At 43.0% G+C, this 22,758-nt stretch overlaps 1 protein-coding gene across 1 annotated transcript; it reads left to right on the forward strand.

Annotated features, from left to right (window-relative positions):
- The first annotated feature begins 4,535 nt into the window (after positions 1 to 4,535).
- Positions 4,536 to 9,648, forward strand: LOC121542596 (galectin-2-like). Its single transcript, XM_041852019.2, has 4 exons — positions 4,536 to 4,784; positions 5,159 to 5,238; positions 8,344 to 8,515; positions 9,367 to 9,648. Exons 1-4 carry the CDS (start codon positions 4,770 to 4,772, stop codon positions 9,511 to 9,513), a joined length of 414 nt encoding a protein of 137 aa, XP_041707953.1. The 5' UTR covers positions 4,536 to 4,769; the 3' UTR covers positions 9,514 to 9,648.
- Positions 9,649 to 22,758: the final 13,110 nt, after the last annotated feature.

Genomic DNA, 22,758 nt, shown 5'->3' on the forward strand with positions numbered 1-22,758 from the left:
CTGTGAGTCTTTCTGGGTAAGCTTCTAAGAGCTTTGCACACCTGGATTGTACAATAATTACACATATATATATATTTTTTTGTAAAGTTCAAGCTCTGTCAAGTTGGTTGTTGATCATTGCTAGACAGCCATTTTTAAGTCTTGCCATGGATTTTCAAGCCGATTTAAGTCACAACTGTAAGTAGGCCACTCAGGAACATTCATTGTCGTCTTGGGACACCATTCAAAGTGTAATTAATAACTTCACCATGCTCAAAGGGATATTCAATGTCTGCTTATTTTTTGTTTTGGAAAACCTCCCTGATCTTTATGGTTGAATCTGAATCTGAAATTCACTGCTCGACTGAGGGATTTTACATTATATAATTTACAGATAATTGTATGTGTTTGGTACAGAGATGAGGAAGTCATTCAAAAATCATGTTAAAGACTATTATTGCACACAGTTTGAGTCCATGCAACTTATTATGTGACTTGTTCAGCACATCTCTATGTATTATTGGATTGCCAAAACAAAGGGGTTGAATACTTATTGACTAAAGACATTTCAGCTTTTTTTTCTAGAGAGGTCTGGTATAGTGTTAACTAGAGAGGTCTGGTATAGTGTTAACTAGAGAGGTCTGGTATAGTGTTAACTAGAGAGGTATGGTATAGTGTTAACTAGAGAGGTCTGGTATGGTGTTAACTAGAGAGGTATGGTATAGTGTTAACTAGAGAGGTATGGTATGGTGTTAACTAGAGAGGTCTGGTATAGTGTTAACTAGAGAGGTCTGGTATAGTGTTAACTAGAGAGGTCTGGTATAGTGTTAACTAGAGAGGTCTGGTATAGTGTTAACTAGAGAGGTCTGGTATAGTGTTAACTAGAGAGGTCTGGTATGGTGTTAACTAGAGAGGTCTGGTATGGTGTTAACTAGAGAGGTCTGGTATAGTGTTAACTAGAGAGGTCTGGTATGGTGTTAACTAGAGAGGTCTGGTATGGTGTTAACTAGAGAGGTCTGGTATGGTGTTAACTAGAGAGGTCTGGTATAGTGTTAACTAGAGAGGTCTGGTATAGTGTTAACTAGAGAGGTCTGGTATAGTGTTAACTAGAGAGGTCTGGTATAGTGTTAACTAGAGGGGTCTGGTATAGTGTTAACTAGAGAGGTCTGGTATAGTGTTAACTAGAGAGGTCTGGTATAGTGTTAACTAGAGAGGTCTGGTATAGTGTTAACTAGAGAGGTCTGGTATAGTGTTAACTAGAGAGGTCTGGTATAGTGTTAACTAGAGAGGTCTGGTATGGTGTTAACTAGAGAGGTCTGGTATAGTGTTAACTAAAGAGGTCTGGTATGGTGTTAACTAAAGAGGTCTGGTATGATGTTAACTATACGCTGCTCCACTACCACACTGCTCCACCACCACACTGCTCCACCACCACACTGTTCAACACCACACTGCTCCACCACCACATCAAGCAGACAATGTCATTGCAAATAGCTCTCAGTGAAATGATGGATTCCTTCTGTCAACAATTACAGAGCTATATGTACCAGACAAACTGAAACTGGGTAGGTGCATGGGGTAAATCATTTACAGAGCTTAATGTACCAGACAAACTGAAACTGGGTAGGTGCATGGGGTAAATTATTTACAGAGCTTAATGTACCAGACAAACTGAAACTGGGTAGGTGCATGGGGTAAATCATTTACAGAGCTTAATGTACCAGACAAACTGAAACTGGGTAGGTGCATGGGGTAAATTATTTACAGAGCTTAATGTACCAGACAAACTGAAACTGGGTAGGTGCATGGGGTAAATCGTTTATCTTTTTTTCAAAGTTTGGAAGCATCATGCTTGTTGTATGTTGTTGAAAAACAGGAAGAAACAACTGGTCTGTTATTGGCTGATGCAGGTGACATGAAGAAACAACTGGTCTGTTATTGGCTGATGCAGATGACATGAAGAAACAACTGGTCTGTTATTGACTGATGCAGATGACAGGAAGAAACAACTGGTCTGTTATTGGCTGATGCAGATGACAGGAAGAAACAACTGGTCTGTTATTGGCTGATGCAGATGACAGGAAGAAACAACTGGTCTGTTATTGGCTGATGCAGATGACATGAAGAAACAACTGGTCTGTTATTGGCTGATGCAGATGACAGGAAGAAACAACTGGTCTGTTATTGGCTGATGGTTGTTGGCTGATGCAGGTCAAATGAAGAAACAACTGGCCCGTTATTGGTTGATGCAGGTGACATGAAGAAACAACTGGTCTGTTATTGGCTGATGCAAGCGACATGAAGAAACTTCACAAACAAAGGTTTGTGATGTAATCGGTGCCAATTCACCTTTCATGCAACGCTATTTTTGTACCCAATTGACAGAAATGTAAAACATTGGTGTGCCGTTGTCTTCCTGCTGGTTCTGGTCCTGTATGTGAGAAAAACAAAATCAGCATTTATTCAAGGAGCATCCTTATTCTCTAATGAATTACATTGAATCTTTCCTGCTCATTTTCTGCTAAAGTCTCCGCTCCTCAGAAGTGCAATCAAGCGTGTCTAATTGAGTTCATGCTATTGCAGGTTACTCAAGTAACATGCAATGCAAATTTACTGCAAGATCACAAAAAATGTGTTGACACAAGCACATAGCTGTTGTTACTGTGGGTTTAATGTGCTGATTGTTTATCAAGTCACCTATTCCCAGAGGTGAACTGGGTGAAATTTCAATGAGCACTTTGTTAAAATCTTCATATTTTTTATCGCAACACTGCAAGATTTAACAAAATATAATCCCTGATGAATTTGATCACAAAGCCTTTTGTCACGGTTTCGGCCGAGGCTGCTCCTTCTCCTTGTTCGGGCAGGCTTCGGCGGTCGTCGTCCCCGGAGTACTTGCTGCCACCATTCGTTGTGTCTGTGTGTGTTTGGTTTGGTCTGATTTGTTACACCTGTTGCTCATTTCGTCTTGATTATGTGTCATTTAAGTTCTCGTTGTTTCTGTCTTGTGGTTGTGTGTAGTTGTTCTATGTCAGCAGGTGTTGCCAGTCAGTTTGTGCTCTATGTTATTAGAGAGTCCGCACGTTGTGCGTTTGTTGTACTTTTACGCTGAGTGCGTTTATTTTTCCCTTGTTCAACCGGCTCTGTTTATAGCCGTTGTTTCTGTGGACTTTATTAAAGTGTTTTTGGACTTGCATCTGCATCCTGCAATTGATTCCACACCACACCTACGCCCGGCCTTGACACCTTTGCTATATTTTATTACAAAATAATACATAATGTAACAAATGTTACATCAATAGTGCATTTAAAATATAAAATATTAAAATATATATTGCAGTATAACTTACAGTAATGATAAGAATACAGATGAATCATATAGGCTTATCTGTAGCGTTTGGAATGGTTTGCAATCAGTGTCACCAGTGACACCAGCGAGAGAGCAAAGATTACGAAATGACTGGTGCATGACAACCATAACCCTGATCATTACCGTGCCTATAACCCTGATCATTACAATGAACCAGTCATCACATCTCTCTCTCTCTCTCTCTCTCTCTCTCTCTCTCTCTCTCTCTCTCTCTCTCTCTCTCTCTCTCTCTCTCTCTCTCTCCCCCTCTCTCTCTCTCTCTCTCTCTCTCTCTCCTCTCTCTCTCTCTCTCTCTCTCTCTCTCTCTCTCTCTCTCTCTCTCTCTCTCTCTCTCTCTCTCTCTCTCTCTCTCTCTCTCTCTCTCTCTCTCTCTCTCTCTCTCTCTCTCTCTGCCTGTCATTAATGTGGTCCTCTGTAGCTCAGCTGGTAGAGCACGGCGCTTGTAACGCCAAGGTAGTGGGTTCGATCCCCGGGACCACCCATACACAAAAAAATGTATGCACGCATGACTGTAAGTCGCTTTGGATAAAAGCGTCTGCTAAATGGCATATTATATATTATTATTATTATTAATAATCAAGCTAACACAGCCTGGCTAGGACCTGCTTGCAATTGATCAAGACTGAGCCTAGCCACTAGGCTATGTTGCTGCAAATGCCAACGTGTTAGCTAGCTTGTTTGCCTTTTATTAATGTTTTCGATTGCGTTTTTGTTTTTGTGCGTTTTGCTCATTCAAAAAAACAGAACAATTAATACAGAAGGTGTCACACTTTCCCAGCGTATATATTTGAATTGACTGTTGATTCATAATCATGAAAATATTATTTAATTTGTTGAGGGCAGATCATCTCATTTAAACACTGTCAATACAATCGCAATATAATTACTACAACCATATCTAATCATGATCCAATTGTAACATAGTGTAGTGCTGTGTGATCCAGTAGTCTATTGTAACATAGTGTAGTGCTGTGTGTGGAAGAAAAAAAAAGATGATCTCGCTCAACATTTTGGCACATACACAGTTGATTACGGATCAAACACAGTTGATTACTGATCAAAGAGAAAACTTTGATCAAAGATCAGGCTTTTCAGCATGAGTAACGACGTCAGTGCAGGACAGTAGTAGGCTATCTATACTGCCACCAAGCTTCTTGTTAAAGCCCAGTGTTAGGGTATGGGCTAAGTGAGCTAATCAAACGTGTGTGGATTGAATCATCACAAAGTACCTTTCATCTCATCATGCTAATCAGTTAGTGATATTGTGAAGGGACTGGACATATAAAAGGAGAGTTGGACCTTTCCCACCTTTACCTTTTTAATCTGTCCGTATCTCAGGACAGAGGCTTCTCTTGTCCCATCCCAGGCCGTCTGACAACCAAACCAGATCGAGGACTGCTTTTTCTCCAACAGTGACAACATGGCAAAGCCAATGGTAAGTCGTATTGACCATTCATGCTTGTGTGGATACTCTTTATCAATAAAGTTACATATTGAACAGGCTTTGTGACCCACATGTTTACTGCATTGAGCTTTGTGTTGCTGGGTAAATTAACTGAAACGGTCAGGTACTTGAATCTTGATTGTGTTTTGACAACATGGTTAAATAAAGGTTAAATAAAAAATTAAAAAATTAAATATTGTTATGTGCATCATGTACAATATTAGTGGGACATAAACTGTAAATTGTGATGATCAAAAGCCAGAGATAAATTATTGAATAACATAATGCAAACCAAACATGACAAATGAAAAGACAAACCCTTTGACCTTATGTTCAAAGATAGTCAACCATGTGCTTCTTAACAGGAACTTGAGCTGAAGAATGTGAAGCTGAGAGCTGGAGACCAGTTCAAAGTGGAGGGGAGGATTCTGCATGAGGCACAGGGGTACGTACATTTAACTGGTTTGGTTTGAAATCACACCCAGAGACCCATCAGATTAATTTATAAGAATAATTTATCAACAAACCACCAGTTCCACAAATGTTCAATCAAAAGAATGGAGAATGGTTTAGTGTTGGTATACTGTCTGTGTGGTATACTGTATATGTGGTATATTGTATGTGTTGTATACTGTATATGGTATACTGTATGTGAGGTATACTGTATATGTTGTATACTGTATGTGTGGTATACTGTATGTGTGGTATACTGTATATGTGGTATACTGTATATATGGTATACTGTATATGGTATACTGTATGTGTGGTATACTGTATGTGTGGTATACTGTATATGGTATACTGTATGTGTGGTATACTGTATATGGTATACTGTATGTGTGGTGTACTGTATATGTGGTATACTGTATGTGAGGTATACTGTATATGGTATACTGTATGTGAGGTATACTGTATATGTTGTATACTGTATGTGTGGTATACTGTATGTGTGGTATACTGTATATATGGTATACTGTATATGGTATACTGTATATGTGGTATACTGTATGTGTGGTATACTGTATGTGTGGTATACTGTATATGTGGTATACTGTATGTGTGGTATACTGTATGTGTGGTATACTGTATATGTGGTATACTGTATATGTGGTGTACTGTATGTGGTATACTGTATGTGTGGTATACTGTATGTGTGGTATACTGTATATGTGGTATACTGTATGTGTGGTATACTGTATGTGGTATACTGTATGTGTGGTATACTGTATATGTGGTGTACTGTATGTGGTATACTGTATATGTGGTGTACTGTATGTGTGGTGTACTGTATGTGTGGTATACTGTATATGTGGTATACTGTATGTGTGGTATACTGTATATGTGGTGTACTGTATATGTGGTGTACTGTATATGTGGTATACTGTATGTGTGGTATACTGTATATGTGGTATACTGTATGTGTGGTATACTGTATATGTGGTATACTGTATATGTGGTATACTGTATATGTGGTATACTGTATATGGTATACTGTATGTGTGGTATACTGTATATGTGGTATACTGTATGTGTGGTATACTGTATATGTGGTTTACTGTATGTGTGGTATACTGTATATGTGGTATACTGTATGTGTGGTATACTGTATATGTGGTATACTGTATATGTGGTGTACTGTATGTGGTATACTGTATGTGTGGTATACTGTATATGTGGTATACTGTATGTGGTATACTGTATATGTGGTATACTGTATATGTGGTGTACTGTATGTGGTATACTGTATATGTGGTGTACTGTATGTGTGGTATACTGTATATGTGGTATACTGTATATGTGGTATACTGTATGTGTGGTATACTGTATATGTGGTATACTGTATATGTGGTGTACTGTATGTGGTATACTGTATGTGTGGTATACTGTATATGTGGTATACTGTATGTGGTATACTGTATATGTGGTATACTGTATATGTGGTGTACTGTATGTGGTATACTGTATATGTGGTGTACTGTATGTGTGGTATACTGTATATGTGGTATACTGTATATGTGGTATACTGTATGTGTGGTATACTGTATATGTGGTATACTGTATATGTGGTGTACTGTATGTGGTATACTGTATGTGTGGTATACTGTATATGTGGTATACTGTATGTGGTATACTGTATATGTGGTATACTGTATATGTGGTGTACTGTATGTGGTATACTGTATATGTGGTGTACTGTATGTGTGGTATACTGTATATGTGGTATACTGTATATGTGGTATACTGTATGTGTGGTATACTGTATATGTGGTATACTGTATATGTGGTGTACTGTATGTGGTATACTGTATGTGTGGTATACTGTATATGTGGTATACTGTATGTGTGGTATACTGTATATGTGGTATACTGTATATGTGGTGTACTGTATGTGGTATACTGTATGTGTGGTATACTGTATATGTGGTATACTGTATGTGGTATACTGTATATGTGGTATACTGTATATGTGGTGTACTGTATGTGGTATACTGTATATGTGGTGTACTGTATGTGTGGTATACTGTATATGTGGTATACTGTATATGTGGTATACTGTATGTGTGGTATACTGTATATGTGGTATACTGTATATGTGGTGTACTGTATGTGGTATACTGTATGTGTGGTATACTGTATATGTGGTATACTGTATGTGGTATACTGTATATGTGGTATACTGTATATGTGGTGTACTGTATGTGGTATACTGTATATGTGGTGTACTGTATGTGTGGTATACTGTATATGTGGTATACTGTATATGTGGTATACTGTATGTGTGGTATACTGTATATGTGGTATACTGTATATGTGGTGTACTGTATGTGGTATACTGTATGTGTGGTATACTGTATATGTGGTATACTGTATGTGTGGTATACTGTATATGTGGTATACTGTATATGTGGTATACTGTATGTGTGGTATACTGTATATGTGGTATACTGTATATGTGGTGTACTGTATGTGGTATACTGTATGTGTGGTATACTGTATATGTGGTATACTGTATATGTGGTATACTGTATATGTGGTATACTGTATGTGTGGTATACTGTATGTGTGGTGTACTGTATGTGGTATACTGTATGTGAGGTATACTGTATGTGTTGTATACTGTATTTGTGAAACCAATTCATGTTAGAGAACTGCAGACATGTAGTGGGGTTTCTGGAATGATGTGTCTTGTGACTTCCTGTTAAACATGTCCAGAGGTGAGTTCAAGAAGGGTTCTGTTTGCGGCGAACATGTCACTTAGTAACAATTTCAGTAGAACGATTTGAATGAACATTCCAAAATGTTACAGCAAAACAACAAACAGCTAAGATGACTGTAATCATACTCCAAATTACTTTATATTCCTACAACATGCAATAGAAAGCCTACGTGGACACATTATTATTTGTATCGGCAGTTTAGACCCAGAACAGACACTTACGTTCGCCGTACACTACCTCCTCGGACTGTTTCCTAACGTTTAGCGAATGTTTGCGGCTAGCACAAAAACAAATACGATAGCGAATTGTTTCCCTTGTTGACCGAACCTCAGGTTCCAGATAGACCTGGGCTTTGATGAAGAGAACCTGGCGCTGCACTTCAACCCACGTTTTCATGATGCCACTGACGGCGCCGTGCTTGTGTGCAACTCAAAGATTGACGGCTGCTGGGGTCATGAGGAGAGAGAGAAACACAGTTCTCTCCAAAGGGGTTCTGCTGTCAAGGTGTGACAATTGTTGGGATGGGAAGATGGTTCTGACTGGACCAAGGAGGATGTTAGTCAGGATATATACAAATGTTTTAAATAAATTAAAATATAATATTTGAGGTAAAAAAAAAAACGGAGTTTGGCAACGATTCGGATGAACTCGTGGATAGCATTTTTATGTCTCTGCGTCCAGCAGGACGGAAGTTACAGGTAGTTTCGCCAGCCAATGCTAACTTGCGTTAGCTCTAGCTTAGCGCAAAGACTGGAAGTATGCTAGCTGTACCCGAAGACTAGCAGTCTTTTTGCTAATTTAATTACCTCTCACGTCATACTGGACGATTCACTACCTCTAACCTCATACTGGACACAGAGACATACAAACAATATCCACGAGTTCACCTGACTCTGGGGGGGGGGGGGTAGATAAAGGGCTTTATTGTCTAAATCCTGAACTATCCCTTTAAGATTGTAGTTAGTTATGAGTTCTGTGATACTGACCGCATTATCGAGCATGAACTGCAGTACATACTTTTAATACTAGATGAATGGATAATCTTGGGCATAGAATATTATTTATTATTTATTATTATAATAGAGTAATGTAGTAAGGAAACCATATATTGTATATTTTCTTAAATTCCATTCCTTACTAGCTTTTGTGTGTATTGGGTATATGTTGTGAAATTGTTAGATATTACTTGTTAGATATCACTGCACTGTCGGAGCTAGAAGCACAAGTATTTCGCTACACCCGCAATAACATCTGCTAAAACACGTGTACGTGACAAATAAAAACTTGATTTGATTTGATTTGATGTGGATATAAGAGTGGGTAAATGTGTTATAATGGGTTTCTTCTCTCTCAAGATTCTCCTGAAGCTGACAGGAGATATGTTTGAAGTGGAGATGCCTAACGGACATGAGATCCAGTTCCCCAACCGTCACAGCCTAGACGTCATTACCTACGTTCGTATCCGAGGGGACTTAAAGCTCACCTCCTTTAAGATCTACTAAAGAGACCCCATAATATCCACCTTGTGTAGCCTGGCAACAAGGGCACAGACAAATTTTGTTAAGTTTGCCTTTCCGACTTCCGGTGCAGTCCGGCCCAATGACGCACAAGCAAGTGGGTGGGGCTACATATGGTGTGTAGAGTTAGACCAATGGGTAGTAAGACTGGATCAATGGCTTGTATCAAATATGTCATATTAAAGTGTTTGAAATACTAAATATGTTTTTGTCTGTTTCTCTCCATGGTACATTTTGTTGTAACAATATTCTGACATACACTAAACATGAAGGAACAACTAGGAACGAGGTTAGGATACTGTCAACTAATTACATTATTTTACAAATACAGAAGTGTGACACACACATCTTGGCCGGATGAAATATCACTCAATGTTTTATTTGTTTTGGTGAGAAAGAGCAAACAAAATGGTTTAGTAATCATTGAAAGAAATGTATTCTTATACTGTAGTAGCCCCCAAATGATCACATTATTACTGACCTAATCTCACGTGGACAGATTGGGTCAATTACTGACCAGAAAACAGAATAGCCATTGACTCGAGAAGCATGGCATAATTTTAAGATGATTTGAAAATGTTATTTTCTGTATACATTTAATGGAGTAAAACGTAATGTGTGCATGTTATGTCATCAATAAAGTTCAGCACTATTAAGTAGTGAATGCCGTGTCTTTAGTTCCACGATAACATTGTAGCCCTATTGTCACGCCCTGGCTCTGGGGACTCTTTAATGTTGAGCCAGGGTGTTCGTTTCTAGGTTTAGTTTTCTAGGTTTATGTTCTAGATCGTGTGGATCTATGTTGGCCAGGGTGGTTCCCAATCAGAGGCAGCTGATTCTCGTTGTCTCTGATTGGGAACCATACTTAGGCAGCCTGTTTGGCACAGTTAATCGTGGGATCTTGATCTGTATAGGTTTGTGTTGGTGAACCTGTAGACTTCACGTATCGTTTTGTTGTTGTTGTTGGTTTAAGTACTCATTAAAAGATGTACGCATATCACGCTGCGCCTTGGTCCGGTTCTTACGACGATCGTGACACCTATTCCATACATTAAAATAACATTAAAAATCTAATTTCTCCCAAGCTTCAAGGCTTTCGATAGATACAGCTTAAAAAAAATAAAAAAAATAAAAAAAAGAGATTCCTCCATTTGAGTGACTCCCACTTCTCTGGAATGTGTTTTGTGTGTGTGTGTGTATGTGTGTTTTGTGTGTGTGTGTGTGTTTTGCTGGGGTCACCTTGATTCTATGAAACTACATCTTTATTAGAGGAAACACTATAAAGACTTGATGAATAGCCCTTGAGAGAACACTATCTGGTGTGCTCCTACACACGGCAACAGATTTTCCTGAGTGTGAATTGGAAGGTGGGAATCCCACTGGGTTTTGGAGCGGAGAAGTTATGAAAAGACCATGTAAGAATCCAAGCTAGGCGTATAATCTCTGCTATCACCAAAAAGGAATTTCCTTTAGGTGCCTGATGTTCCTCAGACCCACTCCTGTCCTGTCCTGTCCACCCTCCCAAACTCCCAAAGGGACAATATATCACGGGCCATGTGAGAGGTTGTCCCTCAGAGTGACTGCAGCCTTAATGACAAGCCAGTTGAGAATGAGGCCTAGTCATCCATCACCGCCAGCCCATGGTCGATGAAAATCAACTCCTGCTATGACGTGAAGCTGGATTTAAACAACTACATAGCAGCAGCGATAACACAGATGCCTGCTGTAAATGGACCCACGACTGACTACACACACAGAGACCCAACAACATTGCAGCCTTTTTAGAACCACGACTACACAGAAGGCCTGGCTTTCTCACTCCGACTCACTCTTACACAATCCTACACACTCCTGCACACTCCTACGCAGAAAGCCAACCTGTACACATATAGACAGATCTTTAAATGGTCTGCTCACTGTGGTCAGCCTCACTGTAACTGTAAGTTGCCCTTACATAATCGTACTGAATGATAATGTGGATACTGTAACAAACCCAATGAAATACTTTAAAATGGTCAATTTTACAATTAGAGTGTCCGATGAGCATGGCACTCTAATGATTTTCACAGGGCACTGTTAGCCTGTCAGTCAGGCGGTATCTAGGTGAGGCGTTTGCTTCAGTACCACCTGACTCTAACGGAAGACGCTTTGTTTCGCAAATCGTTTTCAAGTATGACAAAAACAACGTGCCCGCAAATCTAAATAAATGGAAATGTTTTAGTTGTTACCTTGCCTGTGTCAACACACAACTGTGTCATTCACAGACAACTTGGGTCTCGTTGTAAATGCGCTCATTAAGGAGTTCAGTTGTGTTGATGGAACGTACAGGAATATGAATGCAGGTTGAGGTGAATGCTTCAATCTGTCATCTGTGTCACGAACGTTGACTGATGACTCGTGGAACCAAGGCGCAGCGTGATAAGCGTACATATTATTTAGTACACAACACACGAACAAAACAACAAAACGAACGATACGTGAAGTCCTGAGGTTACAACAACACAAACCTTTACGGAACAAGATCCCACAAACTAACTGGTGCCAACAGGCTGCCTAAGTATGGTCCCCAATCAGAGACAACGAGCTACAGCTGCCTCTGATTGGGAACCACCCTGGCCAACATAGAACTAAACGATCTAGAACAAAAAACATAGAAAACTAAACATAGAAAATCCACACCCTGGCTCAACATTTAAGAGTCCCCAGAGCCAGGGCGTGACATATATATATACAGTGGGGAGAACAAGTATTTGATACACTGCCGATTTTGCAGGTTTTCCTACTTACAAAGCATGTAGAGGTCTGTAATTTTTATCATAGGTACACTTCAACTGTGAGAGACGGAATCTAAAACAAAAATCCAGAAAATCACATTGTATGATTTTTAAGTAATTAATTTGCATTTTATTGCATGACATAAGTATTTGATCACCTACCAACCAGTAAGAATTCCGGCTCTCACAGACCTGTTAGTTTAGCAATCTGACAACACAGTAATAGAAGATATGGATGGAAGACGATGAGTTGACAGAAAACTGAACAGTGCAAATAAACAGCGCCAAATAAATATTGCAGATCTCTGTTTCTGCACCCCCTCTCTCTTTTTCACCCCCTCTCTCTCTCTCTCTCTCTCTCTCTCTCTCTCTCTCTCTCTCTCTCTCTCTCTCTCTCTCTCCCTCTCTCTCTCTCTCTCTCGTCTCTCTCTCTCTCTCTCTCTCTCTCTCTCTCTCTCTCTCTCTCTCTCTCTCTCTCTCTCTCTCTCTCTCTCTCTCTCTCTCTCTCTCTCTCGCTCTCGCTCTCGCTCTCTGTACCCCTTCCCTCCCCCTCTCTTCTCTCCCTCTCTCTGTACCCCTTCCCTCCCCCTCTCTTCTCTCTCTCTCTCTGTGCCCCCCTCTCTCCCCCTCTCTTCTCTCCCTCTCTCTGTACCCCTTCCCTCCCCCTCTCTTCTCTCCCTCTCTCTGTACCCCCTTCCCTCCCCCCTCTCTTCTCTCCCTCTCTCTGTACCCCTTCCCTCCCCCTCTCTTCTCTCTCTCTCTCTCTGTGCCCCCCTCTCTCCCCCTCTCTTCTCTCCCTCTCTCTGTACCCCTTCCCTCCCCCTCTCTTCTCTCCCTCTCTCTGTACCCCTTCCCTCCCCCTCTCTTCTCTCCCTCTCTCTGTGCCCCCCCTCTCCCCATCTCTTCTAGCGACAACAAGGGGAAGGTGTTGGAATAATTCAGCATTGGAACATCTTACACACAGAACAGCAGTCTGCTTTCCTCAAGGAATCTTTGAGCTGTTTGTGTGGCGCAAATATGTTTTGGGTAAAAATACCACCCAATTCCCCTAGCAACAGCATTGGCCCACTTCACCCTCTTTCATTACTCTATCTCCCCTCTTTCACTCCTTTTTCTCTCACCTCTCCCTCCTCTCTCTCTTTCTCTACTCTCACCTCTCTCTCTCTCATTCTCCACTCTCACCTCTCTCTCTTTCTCCACTCTCACCTCTCTCTCTTTTTCCACTCTCACATATCTCTCTCTTTCTCCACTCTCACCTCTCTCTCTCATTCTCCACTCTCACCTCTCTCTCTCTTTTTCTACTCTCAACTCTCTTTCTTTCTCCACTCCCACATCTCCCTCTCTTTGCCCACTCTCACCTCTCTCTTTCTTTCTCCACTCTCACCTCTCTCTCTCTCTTTCTCCACTCTCACCTCTCTCTCTCATTCTAAACTCACACCTCTCTCTTACTTTCTCCACTCTCACCTCTCTTTCTTTCTCCACTTTCACCTCTCTCTCTCTTTCTCCACTCTCACATCTCTCTTTCTTTCTCCACTCTCACATCTCTCTCTCTTTCTCCACTCTCACATCTCTCTCTCTTTCTCCACTCTCACCTCTCTCTCTCTTTCTCCACTCTCATATCTCTCTCTGTTTCTCCACTCTCACCTCTCTCTCTCATTCTCCACTCTCACCTCTCTCTTTCTTTCTCAACTCTCACCTCTTTCTTTCTTCACTCTCACCTCACTCTCTCTTTCTCCACTCTCACCTCTCTCTTTTTCCACTCTCACCTCTCCCTCTCCTGTCTCCACACCCCTCCTTCTTTCTCCACTCTCACATCTCTCTCTCTTTCTCCACTCTCACCTCTCCTTCTATTTCTACACTCTCACCTCTGTCTTTCTTTCTCCACTCTCACCTCGCTCTCTTTCTCCACTCTCACCCCTCTCTCTCTTAATCCACTCTCACCATTCTCTCTTTCTCTACTCTCACCTCTCTCTCTTTCCCCAATCTCATCTCTCTCTCTCTTTCTCTACTCTCACCTCTTTCTCTCATTCTCCACTCTCACCTCTCTCTCACACTCTCCTCTCTCTCTGTCCTCTGGTTAATGAGAGGAGGAGAAGAGGAGGAGAGGAGTGAGCAGACTAGAACTAAGTCAGGTCTGCATTCTAATGACAGTATGGTCTGCTGACCCCACTGACCCAACAGCTGTTTCTCCCCCTCTCTCTCCCTCCCTCTCTCCCTCACTCTCCCTCCTCCCTCCCTCCCTCCCTCCCTCCCTCCCTCCCTCTCTCCGTCTCTCTCCCCCTTTCTCTCTCTCACACCCTCTCCCTCCTTCTCTCGCTCCCCCCCACCTCTATCCATCTGTCTATCCCATAATAACCCCAACTGCCTGATGACACAATTACATACTATCCTGTAAGAGAGCAGTCAAATCAGCCACAGTGTTATTCCACCAGGAGCCTGGCTGACAGACCACAGTGTTATTCCACCAGGAGCCTGGCTGACAGACCACAGTGTTATTCCACCAGGAGCCTGGCTGACAGACCACAGTGTTATTCCACCAGGAGCCTGGCTGCCAGACCACAGTGTTATTCCACCAGGAGCCTGGCTGACAGACCACAGTGTTATTCCACCAGGAGCCTGGCTGACAGACCACAGTGTTATTCCACCAGGAGCCTGGCTACCAGACCACAGTGTTATTCCACCAGGAGCCTGGCTGACAGACCACAGTGTTATTCCACCAGGAGCCTGGCTACCAGACCACAGTGTTATTCCACCAGGAGCCTGGCTGACAGACCACAGTGTTATTCCACCGGGAGCCTGGCTGACAGACCACAGTGTTATTCCACCATGAGCCTGGCTACCAGACCACAGTGTTATTCCACCAGGAGCCTGGCTGACAGACCACAGTGTTATTCCACCAGGAGCCTGGCTGACAGACCACAGTGTTATTCCACCAGGAGCCTGGCTACCAGACCACAGTGTTATTCCACCAGGATCCTGGCTGACAGACAGGTTGTACAGGCTGCAGTGAGCAGCCAGGGACTCACACACACACTACCGCTGAGCGATTAGTGCTTTTTGTGGTCGGTTCGGTTTTAGTTCGATTATTACAAAATAATCACGGTTTTCGATTTCACATTAAACATTAAACATTAAACATTAAATGAACTATGCATTATTATGTGGGTTGAAGGCTGTAACAACACAGAATAAAACAATGAATAAAAGTCCCAGAGTGGGCAAAGAGAGGGAGATGTGGGAGTGGAGAAAGAAAGAGAGTTGAGAGTAGAAAAAGAGAGAGAGAGGTGAGAGTGGAGAATGAGAGAGAGAGGTGAGAGTGGAGAAAGAGAGAGATATGTGAGAGTGGAAAAAGAGAGAGAGGTGAGAGTGGAGAAAGAGAGAGAGGTGAGAGTGGAGAATGAGAGAGAGAGAGGTGAGAGTAGAGAAAGAGAGAGAGGAGGGAGAGGTGAGAGAAAAAGGAGTGAAAGAGGGGAGATAGAGTAATGAAAGAGGGTGAAGTGGGCCAATGCTGTTGCTAGGGGAATTGGGTGGTATTTTTACCCAAAACATATTTGCGCCACACAAACAGCTCAAAGATTCCTTGAGGAAAGCAGACTGCTGTTCTGTGTGTAAGATGTTCCAATGCTGAATTTTCCAACACCTTCCCCTTGTTGTCGCTAGAAGAGATGGGGAGAGGGGGGGGGGCACAGAGAGAGGGAGAGAAGAGAGGGGGAGGGAAGGGGTACAGAGAGAGGGAGAGAAGAGAGGGGGAGGGAAGGGGTACAGAGAGAGGGAGAGAAGAGAGGGGGAGAGAGGGGGGCACAGAGAGAGAGAGAGAGAGAAGAGAGGGGGAGGGAAGGGGTACAGAGAGAGGGAGAGAAGAGAGGGGGAGGGAAGGGGTACAGAGAGAGGGAGAGAAGAGAGGGGGAGGGAAGGGGTACAGAGAGAGGGAGAGAAGAGAGGGGGGAGAGAGGGGGGCACAGAGAGAGAGAGAGAAGAGAGGGGGAGGGAGGGAAGGGGTACAGAGAGAGGGAGAGAAGAGAGGGGGGAGGGAAGGGGTACAGAGAGCGAGAGCGAGAGCGAGAGAGAGAGAGAGAGAGAGAGAGAGAGAGAGAGAGAGAGAGAGAGAGAGAGAGAGAGAGAGAGAGAGAGAGAGAGAGAGAGAGAGAGAGAGAGAGAGAGAGAGAGAGAGAGAGAGAGAGAGAGAGAGAGAGAGAGAGAGAGAGAGAGAGAGAGAGAGAGAGAGAGAGAGAGAGAGAGAGAGAGAGAGAGAGAGAGAGAGAGGGGGGTGAAAAAGAGAGAGGGGGTGCAGAAACAGAGATCTGCAATATTTATTTGGCGCTGTTTATTTGCACTGTTCAGTTTTCTGTCAACTCATCGTCTTCCATCCATATCTTCTATTACTGTGTTGTCAGATTGCTAAACTAACAGGTCTGTGAGAGCCGGAATTCTTACTGGTTGGTAGGTGATCAAATACTTATGTCATGCAATAAAATGCAAATTAATTACTTAAAAATCATACAATGTGATTTTCTGGATTTTTGTTTTAGATTCCGTCTCTCACAGTTGAAGTGTACCTATGATAAAAATTACAGACCTCTACATGCTTTGTAAGTAGGAAAACCTGCAAAATCGGCAGTGTATCAAATACTTGTTCTCCCCACTGTATATATATATGTCACGCCCTGGCTCTGGGGACTCTTAAATGTTGAGCCAGGGTGTGGATTTTCTATGTTTAGTTTTCTATGTTTTTTGTTCTAGATCGTTTAGTTCTATGTTGGCCAGGGTGGTTCCCAATCAGAGGCAGCTGTAGCTCGTTGTCTCTGATTGGGGACCATACTTAGGCAGCCTGTTGGCACCAGTTAGTTTGTGGGATCTTGTTCCGTAAAGGTTTGTGTTGTTGTAACCTCAGGACTTCACGTATCGTTCGTTTTGTTGTTTTGTTCGTGTGTTGTGTACTAAATAATATGTACGCTTATCACGCTGCGCCTTGGTTCCACGAGTCATCAGTCAATGTGCAAATGGCACCCTATTTAATATATAGTGCACTACTTTTGACCAGAGCCCTATGGGTGAGACCAGGGGACAGGTGGAGCTCTATAAGCCCTTGTCAAAAGTAGTGCACTACAATGGGAATAGGGTGCCAGTAAGGTCGCTGGTTCTAATCCCCGAGCCGACTAGGCAAAAAATTTCGATGTGCCCTTGAGCATGGCACTTAACCCTAATTGCTCCTGTAAGTCGCTCTGGATAAGAGCGTCTGCTAAATGACTAAAATGTAAATTTGGGACAAAGCCATAGACAGGGCCCGTGTGAATCTGAATGGCCTCTAGTTTAAAGAGAGGTACTACCAAAAAGAGACCCCCCCTGGTCTCAACCTGTTTGACACTCATAATGACAACACTATCTGGTAAGGCTGGCGGGTTACTTACTGAAGAGATCAGGTGTAATTTAGCCAGGTTGGTAAGTATGTGTGACATTAAACTGGATGTGTGATGACCGGGACCCAAGGTTGAGTGAGGGTGACACGGATATATGGTGAATAGTTACACCACCTTGATGTCATGGCCGCAGCTCCCACTCCCCAGGGAGGGACTCTCTCTACAGCACCTAGCCAGGCCGCAGCTCCCACTCCCCAGGGAGGGACTCTCTCTACAGCACCTAGCCAGGCCGCAGCTCCCACTCCCCAGGGAGGGACTCTCTCTACAGCACCTAGCCAGGCTGCGTCTCCCACTCCTCAGGGAGGGACTCTCTCTACAGCACCTAGCCAGGCCGCAGCTCCTACTCCCCAGGGAGGGACTCTCTCTACAGCACCTAGCCAGGCCGCAGCTCCCACTCCCCAGGGAGGGACTCTCTCTACAGCACCTAGCAAAGGCTGCGTCTCCGGATCCGGCTCCAGGAGGCTTAGCCCCCTCAGATCAAACTTGATCCCCCTCAGTTTTAGTTTTATGTCCATATATATAAAAATAGTAACAAAGTTAAAATGATTGTGACAGGTTGGCGCCCCCAAAAAAATCAGTATCTCCGCTGCGTCAGCACAATGGACACAGCGTGCCACGGTTTGTGTCGGGAGGCTATGGACACTGGGCAGTTAGGTATAAAAAAACGGGGGGAAAAATGCTTCTCATCTCTCACCTCTGAGCAGCATGATTTTCCATGTTTGAAGCAAGACAGCTGTGCATAGCTTCATCTCACTGTAGTAGGCTGTAGGCCCTGTTTTGGTTATTAGGATCTCCATTCGCCTTTTGTTTACTGTGTTTGTTTACTGTTAATGCAACTATCCTAAATGTAAATTGTGTCACGCCTTTATCGATCTGATATTTTATTTACTAGGCCTACTTGGTACCGCTGTTTTGTTCTGTTTTCACTCATTTGTTCGCATTCCCAGTATTCTAACCCAAACTGCTATTTAGCATTTTTGTTTGCATGCATGAATAACTAGGCTCCTACTTTCAGCATTTAGTTTGCATTATTGTGTTAAGAGAGCTCCAACATAATCCAGGTAGAATCAGGAATTCCCCAGGGCAGCTGTCTAGGCCCCTTTATTTATTTTTTTTCATCAATTTATACCAATGACATGCCACTGGCTTTGAGTAAAGCCAGTGTGTCTATGTATGTGGAAGACTCAACACTATACACGTCAGCTACTACAGCGACTGAAATATCTGCAACACTTAACAAAGAGCTGCAGTTAGTTTCAGAATGAGTGGCAAGGAATAAAGTTAGTCCTAAATATTTAAAAAAGCATTCACTAAACCCTAAACCTCAACTAAATCTTGTAAAGAATAATGTGGAAATTGAGCAAGTTGAGGTGTCTAAACTGCTTGGAGTAACCCTGGATTGTAAACCGTCATGGTCAAAACAAATTTATACAGCAGTAGCTAAAATGGGGAGAAGTCTGTCCATAATAAAGCGCTCCTCTGCCTTCTTAACAGCACTATCAACAAGGCAGGTCCTACAGGCCCTAGTTTTGTCTACTGTTCAGTCGTGTGGTCAGGTGCCACAAAGAGGGACTTAGATGTACACAGAGAGCTAAGATTCATAACATGCATGTCAATCTCTCCTGGCTCAAAGTGGAGGAGAGATTGACTTCATCACTACTTGTATTTGTGAGAGGTATTGACATGTTGAATGCACCGAGCTGTCTGTTTGAACTACTGGCACACAGCTCAGACACCCAGGCATACCCCATAAGACATGCCACCAGAGTTCTCTTCACAGTCCCCAAGTCAAGAACAGACTATGGGAGGAGCGCAGTACTACATAGAGCCATGACTACATGGAACTCTATTCCACATCAAGTAACTCATGCAAGCAGTAAAGTTAGATTTAAAAAAAAACAGATACAAATACACCTTATGGAACACTTAATGTGTTGTGAAATCTGTTGTGAATGTATTGTAATGTTTTTAAAATTGTATAACTGCCTTCATTTTGCTGAGCACCAGGAAGAGTAGTCGCTGCCTTGGCAGGAACTAATGGGGATCCTTAATAAACTCCAGGAAGAGTAGTCGCTGCCTTGGCAGGAACTAATGGGGATCCTTAATAAACTCCAGGAAGAGTAGTCGCTGCCTTGGCAGGAACTAATGAGGATCCATAATAAACCCCAGGAAGAGTAGCTGCTGCCTTGGCAGGAACTAATGAGGATCCATAATAAACCCCAGGAAGAGTAGCTGCTGCCTTGGCAGGAACTAATGGGGATCCATAATAAACCCCAGGAAGAGTAGCTGCTGCCTTGGCAGGAACTACTGGGGATCCATAATAAACCCCAGGAAGAGTAGCTGCTGCCTTGGCAGGAACTAATGGGGATCCATAATAAACCCCAGGAAGAGTAGTCGCTGCCTTGGCAGGAACTAATGGGGATCCTTAATAAACCCCAGGAAGAGTAGCTGCTGCCTTGACAGGAACTAATGGGGATCCATAATAAACCCCAGGAAGAGTAGTCGCTGCCTTGGCAGGAACTAATGGGGATCCATAATAAACCCCAGGAAGAGTAGTCGCTGCCTTGGCAGGAACTAATGGGGATCCTTAATAAACCCCAGTAAGAGTAGCTGCTGCCTTGACAGGAACTAATGGGGATCCATAATAAACCCCAGGAAGAGTAGTCGCTGCCTTGGCAGGAACTAATGGGGATCCTTAATAAATACAAATACAAATACAGCTGTGTGTACGGTTTGTAATATGTGAATTGCCCTATCTACACTACATGACCAAAAGTATGTCGACACCTGCTTGTCGAACTAATTCCAAAATCATGGGCATTGATATGGAGTTGGTCCCCCCTTTGCTCCTATAACAGCCTCCACTCTTCTGGAAAGGCTTTCCACTAGATGTTGGAACATTGCTGCGGGGACTTGCTTCCATTCAGCCACAAAAGCATTAGTGACGTCGGGCACTGATGTTGGGCGATTAGGCGCTGGCTCGCAGTAGGATTTCCAATTCATCCAAAATGTGTTTGATTGGGTTGAGGTCAGGGCTCTGTGCAGGCCAGTCAAGTTCTTCCACACCAATCTTGACAAACCATTTCTGTATGGACCTCGCTTTGTGCAAGGGGGCATTGTCATGCTGAAACAGGAAAGGGCCTTCCCCAAGCTGTTGCCACAAAGTTGGAAGCACAGATTCGTCTAGAATGTCATTGTACGCTATAGCGTTAAGATTTCCCTTCACTGGAACTAAGGGGCCTAGCCCGAACCATGAAAAACAGCCCCAGACCATTATTCCTCCTCCACCAAACTTTATAGTTGGCACTATGCAATCCACTAATTTGAAGGGGTGTCCACATACTTTTGTATATATAGTGTATCGTGTAGCCTATATTCATTACCAAAATGGCATAGCTGTAGGGCGCTGTCCATTGTGCTGATACAGTGCAGCAGCGATACAGATTTCAAAAGCGCTCAATGATCTTGGAGTCTCTGCATTTTAACTTTCTGTTTGTTGTGGTATAGTGTGATTATATAATCAGAATTCAATATAATTCCAATGCATGAATGTTGCCCCCCTCGCCGATTTCAACTGCCCCCTTAGTCACTTTATCCTGGCGCCGGGTCTTACGGAAACATCTGTAGTGTCCGATCGGTTTGACCTACAAAATATTTTAGGACCACTCCACTGTTTTGCTCTACCACCCCCACAGGGTGCCAGGAGACTCGTCTGAAGTCGGTACCGTCGATGTGCCAACTTCTGTTTGGTAGCGTCCGAACCGTTTCGTCTACAAACACGATGGTGTCACAGGACTTGTCTGAAGGTAACCGGTACCGGTAAAAAAAAAAAAAAAAAAAGCATGAAGGTTGTTTTGTGCCTACCCAAAAAAGGGGTTAAATACTGTATGTGTATATATATATATATATATATATATATTTCCTGAGATTTCTTATATCTCCTAGATTTAGGACAGACACTTCAAAACCTTGTTTCTTATTATTTATTTTTTGGACTGTCATTTTTGCCATTAATTGATGTGTTATTCAATGTGTTACTGTGGGTCTGTGCGGCTCCCAGGGGAGGGACTCTCTGTCTGCTCCATCACCTGCTCTTAACACCAGGTCCAGCTGCTGCTAGCCCCGTCCGTCTCAGCCACAGTAGTAAGCTGTCCATTGTTGCTGAGAGGTGCCAAAAGATGCCCCTGTGTAAATGTTGAGTATGGGGAAGCAGGAGGATGCAGTCGATGAAGCAATCAAACAGGCAGCATTTTATTCCCTCCTTCCTCTCTCTTCTTCCCTCTCCTTCCCCCCTCCCATCTCAGCCATGACAGGGAGAATACATCAAAGAGACAGACGTGTCAACTCATATCCTCATATCCTACTAAGTTCACTTCCCCATCCGAGTATCCCAGCCACAGACATATTCTTTATCCCAAATCCGAATCCTTAGTGTGATTAACAACCTTGTGTTGTCCAACTTTTCCTCCTTTTTTTTTTTGGCGGAGAAATCCGCAATGCGACAGTGTGGAAATATCTGATGTTGTCCTCCTCCTCAAAGAGAACCCATTTCCCCAAAAAAAACGTATCCTTCTTCCACTTCCATCCACAGAAGTGGAAAAGTGATGGTCCCATTCTCCCTAATGTGTAATAATAAAGCAGTCAGAGTTCAACACAGAGAGACGCTCTTCTTCGCTGTGGTAAAACCCCAATGGTACCGTCTTCTTCCTGTCTCTCCAATGGGAGTGATGTCTCTCTTGTTTCAGGGCAGCCAGACACAGACAGCGCCTGGCAGACGACGCCTGTCTGTGGCATCGATGTGACAAGCGTCCAAACAATACAAAAAGGAGGAGAGAGGCTGCAGCAGCAAAACGAGGATCGTGTTTCTCTGGCTTTACATTTCTGTCTCGCTCTTCGTCGCTCCACCTCATCACGATTTCGGACTCTCTTTTGGGAGGGATTTTATTTTCAGTGTTCTGTCGACAGTCGGCTGTTGAGGGGAGAAGGTGGTGGTGTAAAGCTATTCAGTTCTGTGCTCTTCTGACGCGGCAGAGGAAGCC

Source organism: Coregonus clupeaformis, unplaced genomic scaffold (genome assembly GCF_020615455.1).
Source record: "Coregonus clupeaformis isolate EN_2021a unplaced genomic scaffold, ASM2061545v1 scaf0285, whole genome shotgun sequence".
Classification (NCBI taxonomy): Eukaryota; Metazoa; Chordata; class Actinopteri; order Salmoniformes; family Salmonidae; genus Coregonus; species Coregonus clupeaformis.